General features: G+C 52.1%; 1 protein-coding gene across 2 annotated transcripts in view; it reads left to right on the top strand.

Moving 5' to 3' along the window:
• Positions 1-13,306, top strand: part of SCNN1B (sodium channel epithelial 1 beta subunit) — a 37,209-nt gene that overhangs the window by 15,009 nt on the left and 8,894 nt on the right. For both annotated transcript variants that reach the window (XM_029950140.1, XM_029950141.1), the window contains exons 2-4: positions 612-986; positions 3,683-3,944; positions 5,901-6,091. In XM_029950140.1, the coding sequence (XP_029806000.1) occupies positions 676-986; positions 3,683-3,944; positions 5,901-6,091 (764 nt within the window). In that variant the 5' untranslated portion in view covers positions 612-675. The remainder of the gene's footprint in view (positions 1-611; positions 987-3,682; positions 3,945-5,900; positions 6,092-13,306) is intronic.

Consider the following 13,306-nt stretch of genomic DNA (forward strand, 5'->3'; position numbering starts at 1 on the left):
GGCTATTGTTAATAGGATGGCTATAAACATTGAGGTATCTGTGCCACTTCCAATCAGCATTTTTATATCCTTTGGATAAACTCCTAGTAGTGCAGTTGCTGAGTCATAGGGAATATAACTATGCGTTTTTGATGACCATCTGTCTTGCCCGCTTGAGGCTTGTAATAGAGGTGGCCAGTATGTTGGGCACTTAGTCTGGCTACGCACTTTGTTTAGCACTCTTTACGCTCACCTTGTTTCACCATCTTAGCAACTCTGTACATTAGGTACAATTATGCCCATTTTATAGGTGGGATACCTAAGGAATCGAGAGTTTAAGTAACTTGTTTACCAGGCTAGAAATTCCCAGATGGCAGAAACATTGTGTGTTTTGCTCATCCATCAGTCCAGAGGGACTAATTCAGTACCTGGCATAAAGTAGGCCTTCAGTAAATGCTTTTTAGTTGGTCGGATGGGTAGATGATAGATAGCAGGAAGGAAGGGAGGGAGAGAAGGGGAGAGGGAGGGGAGGGAGGAAGGCAAGGGAGCAGAGAGGAAGGCGGGGAGGGAGGGCTGGGATGTGCAGTCCTGTCCTCCACCTATCTCCAGTGCCCACACTCTGGCCATGACAGGGACAGCCCAGGACGCAGGACCGGTGTTGCACCTGGCTTTCCGAGGGTCTCTGCAGATGCCACAATGCACGTGAAGAAGCACCTGCTGAAGTGCCTGCACCGGCTGCAGAAGGGCCCCGGCTACACGTACAAGGAGCTGCTGGTGTGGTACTGTAACAACACGAACACCCATGGCCCCAAGCGCATCATCTGCGAGGGGCCCAAGAAGAAGGCCATGTGGTTTCTGATCACGCTGCTCTTTACCTCCCTCGTCTGCTGGCAGTGGGGTGTCTTTATCAAGACCTACCTGAGCTGGGAGGTCAGCGTCTCCCTCTCCATCGGCTTCAAGACCATGGACTTCCCCGCCGTCACCGTCTGCAATGCCAGCCCCTTCCAGTAGGTGGTCCCTGGAGTGCCCCCCTGGCTCTCGCTCCTTCCCTCCTCCCTGCCTCTCCCTCCCTTCTCTCTACCTCCTCTTTCTCCCCTACCCCCTCTCTCCCATCCTCTCTCTACTTCCTTCCCTGTTTCTTGCCCTTGCCCCTGCTCCCCACTATCTTTCCTCCTTTTTTTCTTTCCCTCTTTGCTTCATCCCTTTGCAGCAAGTACATTTCAAAATTCATGAACTTCCTAGGCTTTTTAAAAATGTTTGTTTATTTTTGAGAGAGACAGAATGTGAGCCCGGGAGGAACCAAGAGAGAGAGGGGGAAACAGAATCTGAAGCTGTCCACACAGAGCCTGACAACGTGGGGCTCAAACTCATGAACCATGAGATCATGACGAGCTAAAGTCAAACGCTTAACTGATTGAGCCACCCAGGCGCCTCCATGAACTTCCTAGGCGGAAAGAGAACCTAGGGGCACCTGACTGGCTCAGTCAGTGGAGTGTGCGACTATGGATCTTGAGGTTGTGAGTTTGAGCCCCACGTTGAATGTAGAGATTACTTAGTAATAAAATCTTTAAAGAGAACCTAAAAAGTACTTGGTGGCTCCTGCCTTCGAGGCCCCCCAGTGCCTGGTATAGATTCAGTATGTATTTACTAAACACATGCCACACGCCCTGGGCTGTTCAGGCACTAGGATCACATCACTGAATAAAACAAAGTCCCTGCCCTCCTCACAGCCTACCAGAGAAAACAGACATTAATCTTTTTTCCCCTAAATATTGAATTATTGTGATGATAAAAATATATATATAGCAACAGCACATCAAGTGCTGCTTATGAATTAGCAGGCAGTGCATGGAGTGATTTTTTGGTTAACTTATATATTTCTAATCTGCACAACCACCCTAAGGGTGGGCACTACTATACTCACCCCAATTTATAGGTCAGGAAATGGAGATTCAGAGAGGTGAGGGAACTTTCCCAGAGACACACAGCAAACAACTGTGAGATTTGAACCCAGGTGTGATTTGACCCCAGAGGAGCCACTCTATCCACTTGATGGCAAGGCCTAGGGAAGGGATACACAGAGGGACCCGACCTAGTCAGGGTTGAGGAGAGGCAGGGGCCAGAGAAGAATACTCCCTCCTCCACCGACCTGGGAATGAGTAGATGGTAGCTAGGTGGAAGGAAAAGAGTGCGCCAAGTGGAGGGCACATGCCTGGGGTGTGACAGAGCTTGGTGCTTGCAAAGAATTGAAGGAAGGGCCAGCATGGCTGAGTCACGGAGAACATTCTTGTCCAAAAGAAGGTCATAGAAGGGAATTCATACTTCCTGATGACATTTCTGGTTATCAGAAAGCCCCTTATTTCTAGTAATAGGGCTCCTGCCTGCTTGGGTGGATCCCTGGGACTACTCAGAAGAACCCCAAATAATCCTCCTAATAATACCACCCTGTCCAGGCGCTGTTTTGAGTGCTTTGTAAGCATCACTTCATTGAGTCGTCCCAGCAGCCCTCCAGGGCAAATATTTTAATCCCCCCATTTTGTAGATGAGAGGACAGAGTCTCAGAGATGTTAAGTTGCCCAGGATCACACAGATATTAAGTGGCATGTTAGGATTTGAACCTGGACCTCATATACTAACTCACCATGCTCGACTGCAGTGTGGACATGTAGACTGTAATAGCAGCCCCCTCCCCACAGCCCACCACCCTCCCAGATCCCCCTCCCCCTGTGTATACATGGGTGGCTGGTGTGATGGCCAGGGGACAAGTGGTGTCTGCATCTGAAGCCCATGTCAGCTCCCAGGAGCTCCAGCTACTGTGTTCCTTTGTACCAGGACATGGGCCTGCAGCTAGGGTTGAACACTCCCCGCCACCCCCCTGCGGGATGTCCTCGAGCCAGAGCTCACACACACTGCCCTGGTGACCTCACTGCGGGGCAAGAGCTTGTATAAATTGCATCCAGAGCAGCCTGGTGGGGACACTCCGTGGCATGGACCATTTCCAATACGGGAGCCTTGGGGGCTGAGAGAGGGTACTGGAGCCCAGCCCCAAAGTCCTGTCCACCTTCTTCTTCTTGTCATTGGTCCCATTCTCACAGTCTCCACTGGAGAATTTGGACCTCAGGATCACAGACCTGCCCCTCCCTACAGTTTTGGTCCTGTCCTGGGAGGGAGATGTCAGAACCCCTGTGCCTAAACAGCATGCCCGCTGCACCAAATCCAGGTTCCGGTCTCAGCTCCCCCCCTCACCTGTGGGATGGGCTTGGGAAATCACAGCAACTCATGGGGCTTCCTGATCCTTACATGGGGATGATCACAGAATTATGGGGAACATAAATAAAGACATCAGAAGCACCCAGCACATGGGAGGGCATCGCTAACCATGAGCTGTTACAAGTCTTCCTCATTAGAGTGTGAACTTCGTAAGGAAAGGGACCCCAGCTGTCCTGTTTGCTATCATATCCTCTCTGCTTTGCCCAGTGTCTGGTACATGGTAGGTGCTCGTGCTCATGAACCTCTTGGTGAATGAATAAGTGAGCAGGTGGATGGAAGAGGCATGGACACCTGGGTGGGTGGACAGGCAGGGGCTTGGGCAGAGCGCTGTCCTCACACGTGGCAGCTGTGCTGGAGTAGGGGTGGGTCCCAGACTGCTGTCGCTCTTTGCCTCACAGCTGCCCTTGCCCCCTGACCGCCCCCTGTCCCCCAGGTATTCCCGAGTCAGGCATTTGCTGAAGGATCTGGACGAACTGATGGAAGCGGTCCTGGAGAGGATCCTGGCTCCCGAGCAGAGCTACGGCAACGCTTCTCGGGCTCTGAACTCCACCCTCTGGGACTACATGCCGCTGGTCCTTATTGACGAGCAGAACCCCCACCGCCCAGTGGTCCTTGACCTCTTTGGGGACAACCACAATGGCTCGGCACCAGGAAGGACCTGCACTGCGCAGGCGTGCAAAGTGGCCATGAGACTAGTAAGTGGGCCCCGGGCACACATCAAACAGTGGCCCCTACCTAGTGAGGCTGCTGGGAGTTCCTTTCCTTTAGTGATCCGGGTCTTGCTGGGGAAAAGGCAAGCTGGAAGCCAGTGCCAATTCGTATATTTGCAGTGCTTTTTTCAAAATAGAAATAAATAGCTGGTATCTTAGGACACTGTTGGATGCCAGTGACCCAGCTTAAACTAGCTTAAGCAAAACAAGGAATTCACTGGCTCATATACTAAGAAGTCCAGGGGTAGACTGGAGTTAGGTATGGCTGGATCCAGGCAGTTAAATGTTATCAGGACTCTACCTCTCCCAGTTTTGTACAGCTTTTCTCCCAGCTGATTTTACTCTCTGGCAGGCACTCTCCATGCAGAGGGGCTTGGCAATGCCAGACATATACCCCATTAGCTCAACACTTTCCTCAGAAACAGAACTCTCTTTCCCAGTAGCCCCAGCAAAGTCCTGGGACTGACTCATCAGGTCATGTGCTCACCCCTAAACCAATCGCTGTGGGCTGGAGAATGAGCTGTCATGACTGGTCAGTCATGGGTCATGTGCCCTGGAACTGGGGTGATGTCTGCCTCTACCACATGGACCCAGTGAGTGGGAAAGTGTGGTTTCCTGGAGGAGGATTAAGTCTTACTATTGAAAGATAAGGGCATACACTTTGGGCAGCGGAAAACCCAGAACTGTGCAGTACAGTCAGCTGCCAAAGCATAACTGCCCTGCACTGGGACGCTGGGATGCCCTCAAGTGGGCCCACGCAGCGTGCCCTGCCTGAGCCTCTACCTCTAGGGTGCTCCCTACCCATCCAGATCCCTGGTCCCCACTCCTGAATAATCTGGCCGGGCAGCTCTGGGCCCAGGCCTAGCCATCTGTATTGATAACAGGCTCCCTGGTGATGCTGATGGTTGGGGACCAGGGCTGTGGCCATATGCTCCCCAGCAGGAGGCCCCCGGCCCCCACCGGATCAGGGTTTCCTCATCTGTGAGGCAGGCTTGTTTCTGCTGGCTACCCAAGCTCTGGGAGCCAGGCCCTGTGTGCACACATGTGGTGCCTGTGGTTTGCATGAGCACGTGCCGTGGGGATGGAGGTTGGCTGGCCTCTGCTACTTCACGATGATGGGTAGGGTTGCTGTACAGATCAAATAGGGTAACAGAGCGTGGGACAGAGTGACTGTTTCCCTAAGGAGGGACAAGAAGGCCTTCAGGAATGGGCCTGAGGACAGTGGCCCTGGGGAGGGCTAGCTCAGAATGCAGAGAAGCCCTTCCCGACCTCCTGGCTTCTAGAAGGAAGGCCCACTATGAAGGTGGATGGAGGCAGAGAGGCCAAGGCCAGAGTTTTGGGGCCAAGTCTGTGCTGTGTCTGTGAGGTGACCTGGACCTCATGGTGGGGGCCCTGCACCCCTACTGGGGATCAAGGTGATAAGGCCCAGGTCCTTTCTCCCACAGTGAGGGGGAGGGAGCCTTGAGTCCTTCATGGTCCATGTGGCTTCCAGGCAACTGCCCCTGCAAGTCTGAGACAAGGCCAGGAAAGGAGTCAGTGATGACAGAGGGTCCGAGCATGTCTGTGTGTGTATGTGCCCACATGAGCATGAAACAGGGGAGACAGTTTGGACATGTGTGTATGTGGTCGGGACCTCACATGGCTCCGGAGGTCCGGAAGTGGGCCTCCATCTATGTGTCCGTGTGTATGTGTGTATTCAGTCACGCACAAGACCATGTATAGGGGCGGCTGGTGACTGTGTGGGAGTCCCTGTGCCTGTGCAGCTGTGTGTGAGGGGACAGCCCCCGAGCATCATGAGCATGATGGAAACACATTCCCCTCTGGCCCAGCACCCAGCTGTGGCCAGGGGAAGGGCAGCTGGCAGAGCCCTTGCCCTTGGGGGGTGGCTGGGGCCCTGCCCGCAGTCCCCGTGTCCACAAGAGCCTCTCTCGGCCTCTACAGTGCAGCCTCAACGGGACCGTGTGCACTTTCCGGAACTTCACCAGTGCCACCCAGGCTGTGACAGAGTGGTACCTCCTGCAGGCCACCAACATCTTCTCTCAGGTGCCAAACCACGAGCTAGTGGAGATGGGCTACCCTGCCGAGCGGCTGATTCTGGCGTGCCTGTTCGGGGCAGAGCCCTGCAGCTACAGGTGAGAGCCGCCCCACGCCCGCCGGGGCCGTTCGCGGTCACGTCCCGGCCCAGCCACTGACCAGCTGCCTGCGCTGCAATTTTCTGTGCCTCAGCGTCTCTGGTCAGATTTTCCAGAGACAGAGCCTGAGACAGACCCCTGACGTACGGGGGGAATGGTGTTAGGGCGCGTCTGTAAGGAAAGCGGGATGAGCTGAGTGAGACTGTGGTCGCAGGTGAAGTGTAGGCCCGGTCCCCGGGGCCTCTGGAGCATAGATCACACCACAGGGTGCTCCTTCTGTGACCGGTGACGCATCGGTCCCTCACATGTCATGTGCCCCCCACCCCCGGGAAGGATGCAGGGGTCCCCTAACTCCCCAGCCAAGGGGGCTGGAGAGGGGGCAGCTGTGAGTCAGGTGGTGTTAGCTTCCAACACCCAGTACTTGAGGGGTCTGGGCTGTTACCAAGGATCTGCTGCCCTCAGTCTTCTCATCCCTGACTGTCCCACCGCCTAGGCTGCCAGAGGGGTGGGGGGTGGCTGAGTTGGCTCAGGTCAGCACTTAGAATGTGGCCCTGGCAGTGTTCGCTGTCCCACTCTCTTCCCTAACAGCCCCCAAGGTTGAGAGGATGGCAGAGTGAGAATAACGTTTACCCCAAAAGCCTACAGCTCTTACAACCCGTCCTCAGATCCCTGCCTCCTTTGCCCTCCCTGTGTCCCATGAGTGCTGCTGTCCTGTTGGTCTGGGGCTTGGTGGTCTCACAGCTCAGGCCTCTGCAAAGTCCATGGAGTCCTGCCACTTCACACGAGTGACAGGCTTCTGGCATCACCTTCCCAGAGGCTGTGTCTGAGCCCTGCTCCCTCAAGTCATGAGCCTTCAGGAAGCTCTATTGAGAATTGCTGAATGCCGAGGGGACCCTCTGTCCCTTAGATGCCCAGAGGCAGGCATTTAGAAGGCCAGCGTCAGGGAATCTGGGGCCCCCGAGCCGGGAGCTGCACACCTGGCTGCAAGGTGTGAACTGGAAAGGTGTGGCTCACAGGTGGAAAAGTACAGGATGTCTCCCTGCTGACAGGACATGTCCTGTCCATGTCGGCCGCTCGGCTGGCTGGATTCCCACCCCTCGGTTTCAGCCAGGGGCCCTTGCTCAGGGCAGCCCTAGCCGGCCACTCCTGGCAGCTCCCCCGCAAGGCTGCGGGTGCCCAGGGCACCGGTGTCACATCCACGCATCCACCTCCACCCTCTCAGCTGGAGAGAGATGTAGCACCTGACGTCAAGCCCGTGGCCCATTGGCTCAGTGAGAAGAGCCCTGGCCGGTGGCTGAGGCGGGAAGGTAGGGTCCGTGAGGGTCTGTTGGGGTCTGCTGTCAGGTTCCTGTTGCCTGATGTGTGCGCTTCTGCCGTTGAGCAGGATCCCAGCTCAGGAGATACGCATTCAGATGGCTTTGGAGCAGGCAAAACCTCCTGTGTTGGCCACACAGCTTCTGTGGCGTGGCTGTGGCTGGGGACTCTAGTGACGGGGTCAAGGCTGGGCTGTGAGATTGGACCGCTGGTCTCAAATCCTTGCTCTGTCTTATGAGCTGTGTGACTTTAAACAAGTTTAACCTTGATGAGCCTCGGTTTTCCTCCTCCGTAAAATGGGGCAATAACATGCCTACTCTGTGGGGTTATTTTGGGTATTAAATGAGTTAGTATGCTGACTGCAGTGCTGGCCTCAATAAGTAATAGTTGTTACTGTCATTAAACCCACATTTGACAGAGAACTCATTATCCAATAATAATGCTAGCATTTATTGAGGCCTTCTGATGTGTCAGGTGCTATTCTTAGCATATCACATGTATAAGATTCATTTAACCATGGCCACAGGACCATGAGAAAGGTACTATTATGTCAGCCCATTTTATATGATGCAGCTGAGGCCCAGAGAGGTTAAGCAATGTCTCTGATGCCACACGGCTGTTGAGCGGCAGTCTGGGTCACACTGCCCGTCAGAAAACCAGATCGTCTTCCCTTCCTGCCCCCCTCTCCCAAGCCTGTTATTTGTCACCTGCCTTCCTGAGTCAGCCTCAGATGCGGTGCCAGAGGACACGTGCCTGTCTCTGCCCTCCCAACACTGCACTCAAACACTGGCTTCTGCCTCCTCACTCTCCTTCTGACTCTATTCTCTCTCTCTGTCACATGCTCTATCACATGGCAGATGCTCAAGAAGCAGGAGCTACAATTAGGAAAATATGAGCCACACTTGGACTCTGATGCCAAACTGCCTCGAGTTGAATGCTAGTTCTGAGTACTGTTGGTCACCCGACTTAGCCTCTCTGGGCCTCAGTTTTCTCATCTGGGAAATGGGATAGTGAAATGGTCTCATAGGAGATTAAATGATATAAAGTGCTTAGAACAGTACCTCCCGCATAGTAAATAATATATAAGCATTTTTTAAATGTTTTTTAAAATTTATTTTTGATACAGAGAGAGACAGAGCATGAGAGGGGGAGGGACAGAGAGAGAGAGGGAGACACAGAATTGGAAACAGGCTCCAGGCTCTGAGCTGTCAGCACAGAGCCCAACGCGGGGCTTGAACCCATACACATGAGATCATGACCTGAGCCAAAGTCGGAGGTTTAACTAACTGAGCCACCCAGGCGCCCCTATGAGCATTTTTTAAAATAAACTTTTTACTGTGGGATAATCTTAGATTTACAGAAACGTTGCCTAGTAACCCTCCCTCCCCAGGCTCCCCCTGTCGTTAACATCTTCTGTCACCACAGTCATTTGTCAAGACTAAGAAACTAATATTGGCCTATTGCTGTAAACTAAAGTTAACACGTTCTTGCAGATTCAGCAGTGTTTCCTGGCGACCTTTTCCTGTTCTGGGATTCCATCCAGGAGACCCCATTTAGCGCAGAAACTGACAGTTTTCAGACTTCCTTGTTTGGGATGACCAGGACAGTTTCAGAGAACTGGGCAGGTGTTTTAGAGAAAGTTCTTGACCTGGGTTTATACAGGCCAGATGGGTTTGGGGGGAAGAACAGCACAAGGTGAATGCCCCCCTCATCACATGCCAGCCATGTGACACCACCTGTGATGTTGACCTGCCTCACTTGGTGCCAGGCTCCTCCATCGTGCAGTAATTACTTTCCCTTGCTTGTGGAAGCAAGTCACTGAGTTGCGCCCACCTTCTGGGGGCAGGGAGGGCAGCAGGGAGAAAGGGCCACTCAGCTCCCTGTCTCCTGGAGACGGGACTATAGACTCTTTGGATGTCTTCTGTGGGGAAGACTTTTCTCTTCTCCATGTGTGTGTTTATTCAGTCATTTGCACTGGTATGGACTTGTGTGTATTGGGTTGTAACCCAATACCATGTTATTTATTTTCTTACTCAAATTCTTCCAGCTCTGGCCAGTAGCAGCTCCTTGTGTTGGCTCCTGTGTCTTTTTGACGCGTTCCCGTTCCCATCACTCTCTCGCTTTTTTTTTTTTAAGTACTTCCTTACTTTGTAACACTTCAAAATGCCCCAAGCCCTAGAATCAGCCATTTGTCTGAGGAGCCCTGGCCCCGTGTATTGGAGAATGGTGTTTAGAAACCAGGATCTAGGCGTGTGTAAGCGTCGTCGTTGTCATCGTCGCTCCAGGGACTGGCTCGCTAGCTTCTGCCCTGGGAGGCGGCGCCGGGATGCGCGCGCTCTCCGTCCTTCCTGGAGGCGTGCTGGTCTCCATCTCCACGCCTTGGGGGGGGGGGGGGGAATGCCTGGCTCTGGAACAAGAGGGGGCCAGCGCTGGGAGCAGCCTCTCCAGATAAAGGGCGTTATCTACGAGCAAATAGTTGGTGAGTACGGCGAGGCCGAGAGCACAGCCCTGGGCAGAAGGGGATCCGGCCGCGCCCTGGGCTGCAGAGGTCTGAGACCATTTCTTGGGAACACTGTGTCCCCACGCCCCTGGGGCGGGGTCTCTCCATCCAGAACGGCACCAGCTTTAGCCAGTTTGTCCTGCTCCGTTCCTCCTATGGCCACAGCCCTGATCCTACACAGACTCGGACTCCGTGATGCCCGCCCGAAGCCGTTTCTTACCCCCAGACTTTGCCTAGGGTGTGCCCCCCACATGATGTGCTCTTTCTCCTCTCTAGTCCTTAGGCGCGGCTACCTCTCAGTCATCCTTAAAAGTCTCAGCTCAGGCCTCACCTCCAAGAACCCTTCCATGACCCGCACCCCCCCACGCCCCAGGGAGAATTAGGTGTCACTCCTCTGTGCTTATCTCAGCTGATACCCTTACCATATTATAATTTACCCAACAAATATTTACTGAGTGTCTGTCTACCGTGGGCCAGGCTCTGAGCACTAGGAGCAGCCAGCTTTTGTTGAGAATTTCCATATGCTCAGCATCCAACTCTCGCTTAGCCCTTTTGGGTGGGTGCTACTGTAATCCTGGTGTTATGGGTGGGGAAAGCGAGGCACAGAGAAAGCTCACCAGCTACTCAGTGACAAAATCTGAATTCAGGCAGGCTGGCTCCCAGGCTTGGGATCTTAGCCTCTGAATGTTCTCTCCCTCAAGACAGCTGCCCTTGCTGGGTGTACCTTTTAACACAGGAGGCAGCTGATAAGCAGTTAAATAAAGATAATTTCAGATTCTGACGCGTGCTACCAGGGAGTAAGGGATAGAAATGAGCAAGTAGGAAAGTGATTTGCACAGGGAGTGCAGGGGGCGCCTCGGAGATGGAGAGAGGTGGACGGGCCAGAGGCACATTCCGGAAGGACAGTGTCAGTGGGACGCTGCTCTGAGTCCCGGTGCCCACCACTCTGCGTCTCCCGCCACACAGTGAACTTCCAGGGTGGGGCTCTCTTGTTCACCTCAGGTGTCCCCAGCCCAGGACCTGCCTCAGTAAACACTTGTCGGGTGAAGAAATGTGGTTTCTTCCCAATTTCCCTTTCACTCTTGAGAACACCGAAGCTCAGAGGTTGAGAGAGCAGCTCAAATCTGTCCGCCAGGGTCAGCTCCCAGCTTGGATTTCCCAGCCTGTCCCGGATCCACCTCATTCTGCCAGTGCACAGGGGGAGGCAAGAGGTGGAGGAAATGGCTTCTTAATCTGAGCACAGGTGCAAGTAACAGCTGGCCTCACAGGGTTATTCTGAGGAATGAATGAGACAAGGTACACAGAACCGTGCAGCACGGCGCGGGCCCCTGGAAGGTTTGCGTTGTCAGGGTTTCAAACTATAGGCTTAGAAGACAGTGCTACATTTCTGTTGCTGTGTCCCCACTCAGCCCCCTTCCTTCCTGTTTTTAATAAAATAAGAAAAACAGGGGCACCTGGTTGGCTCAGTAGGTTGAGCATCTGATTCTTGATTCTGGCTCAGGTCATGATCCCAGGGTCATGGGATCTAGTCCTACACTGGGTTCCACGTGGGCTCAGTGTGGAGCCTGCTTGGGGTTCTCTCCCTCTCTCCCTCTGCCTCTCAAATAGCATTTTAAAAAAGGGAAAAAGGGCATCTGGTGGCTCAGGCAGTTAAGTGTCCAACTTCGGCTCAGGTCATGATCTCACAGTTGGGTGAGTTCAAGCCCCACATCAGGCTCTGTGCTGACAGCTCAGAGGCTGGACCCTGCTTCAGATTCTGTGTCTCCCTCTGTCCCTCCCTGCCTAATTTTCTGTCTCTGTCTCTGTGTCTCCCTTCTCTCTCAAAAATAAACATTTTTTAAAAAAGTAAAAAAAAAAAAGAAACTAAGAAAAACAAAATAGAAAACACACAAAGACATTTTAAAAGTGATTCCTTATGGGGACCTAAGGACATCTTATAGACAGAATAGAGTATGATGACCTCATGAGGGCCAGACCCCATGGCCATGACTCACTTCCCCTCCCATCCGCTCTCTAGTAAAACCCAGACTCCAGGGTCTTTCACCTGTAAATAGCTCAGAATGTATCTGCAAAAGAGAAAGACTTTTTTACACTTGATCTTAGCCAAAAGGCCGAGAAGCGATGAGAAAGACTTTAAAAAAAAACAAAAATGAAACCATAATTTCATGATCCTTCCTGAAAAAAATTAATAATTTCTCAATACCATCAACTGTCCAGTCATGTTCATGCTCATAAATGTCATACCTTTTTGCCTGTTTGCTTGTGTGAATCAGGATATAATTAAAGGCAGCTTGTTATGGTTGTGACCCAAGTCTTTAAAATCTCTATTAATCTAGAACCTGTGTCCCTTTTCCTCTCTCACAGTGTTTGTTGAAGAAACTGGGTTGTTTATCCTGTTTCATTACCCAAGATCAGGATTTTGCAGGTTGACTTTCTGTGGTGTCTTTGGACGTGTTCCTCTGTCTCCAGTATTTCCTGTAAATGGTGGTTAGAGACAGATGCACAGTCCTGTTTGGGGCTGATTTTTATTTATTTTTAAGATTATTTATTTATTTTTGGAGAGAAAGAGAACAAAGGAGGACCAGAGAGATTGCGAGAGAGACAGACAGACAGACAGACTCCTGTGCTGTCAGCACAGAGCCTGAGGCAGGGCTCAAACTCACAATCTGTGAGATCATGACCTGAGCCAAAACCAAGAGTCAGACGCTTAACTGACTGAGCCACCCTGGTGCCCCCGATTTTTATTTTTTATGAGCAAGGCCGCCACCGCGGCAGCCTGTGCTCTCCCCTCAGGAGGCACGCGGCATCGGCCACCACCAGTGTGCACTGCCCAAACCCACTCATTCATCAGGGCTGCGACGTGATTTCACTGTGTCCCTGCCTCTTCAAACCAGCACCGTTTTAGCAGCTGTGTTACAAGAAGAAAAGTCCGAGGGAGCCATAGATTATTCTTCATTTGGAACCCGACTTAGACAAATTATAGAAACAAAATTGACATTTAAGAGACAAGTGAACTTTGAATATTTAATAATCTTAAGGACTTTTTATGTTTAATATGGTAATAGTCATTTGAAAAGAGTTCTCACTTTCCAAGATACATCTGGAAATGTTTACAAATAATATCATGATGTCTGAGATTTGCTTGAAAATAATATGGAAGGGAGATGGGGCAAGGCGGGGAGAGATGAAGCACTGGTGGCCATGCGGGGATGATTCTGGAAGCTGGTGGTGGGTTTTGTTGTTTCGACTTTTTGTGTGTGTGTTTGAAATGTCCCATATCCAAGTCTTTTTCTGAGTTCTTTTGAAACTGCATTATACTGTTGCTGCTGCCGTGAGCATCTTTATGGAAATGTTTCCTGTTGTTGTTGACATATTTCCTTAGGAAACCTTTCCAGGACATC

This window comes from Suricata suricatta, chromosome 8, assembly GCF_006229205.1.
Source record: "Suricata suricatta isolate VVHF042 chromosome 8, meerkat_22Aug2017_6uvM2_HiC, whole genome shotgun sequence".
NCBI lineage: Eukaryota > Metazoa > Chordata > Mammalia > Carnivora > Herpestidae > Suricata > Suricata suricatta.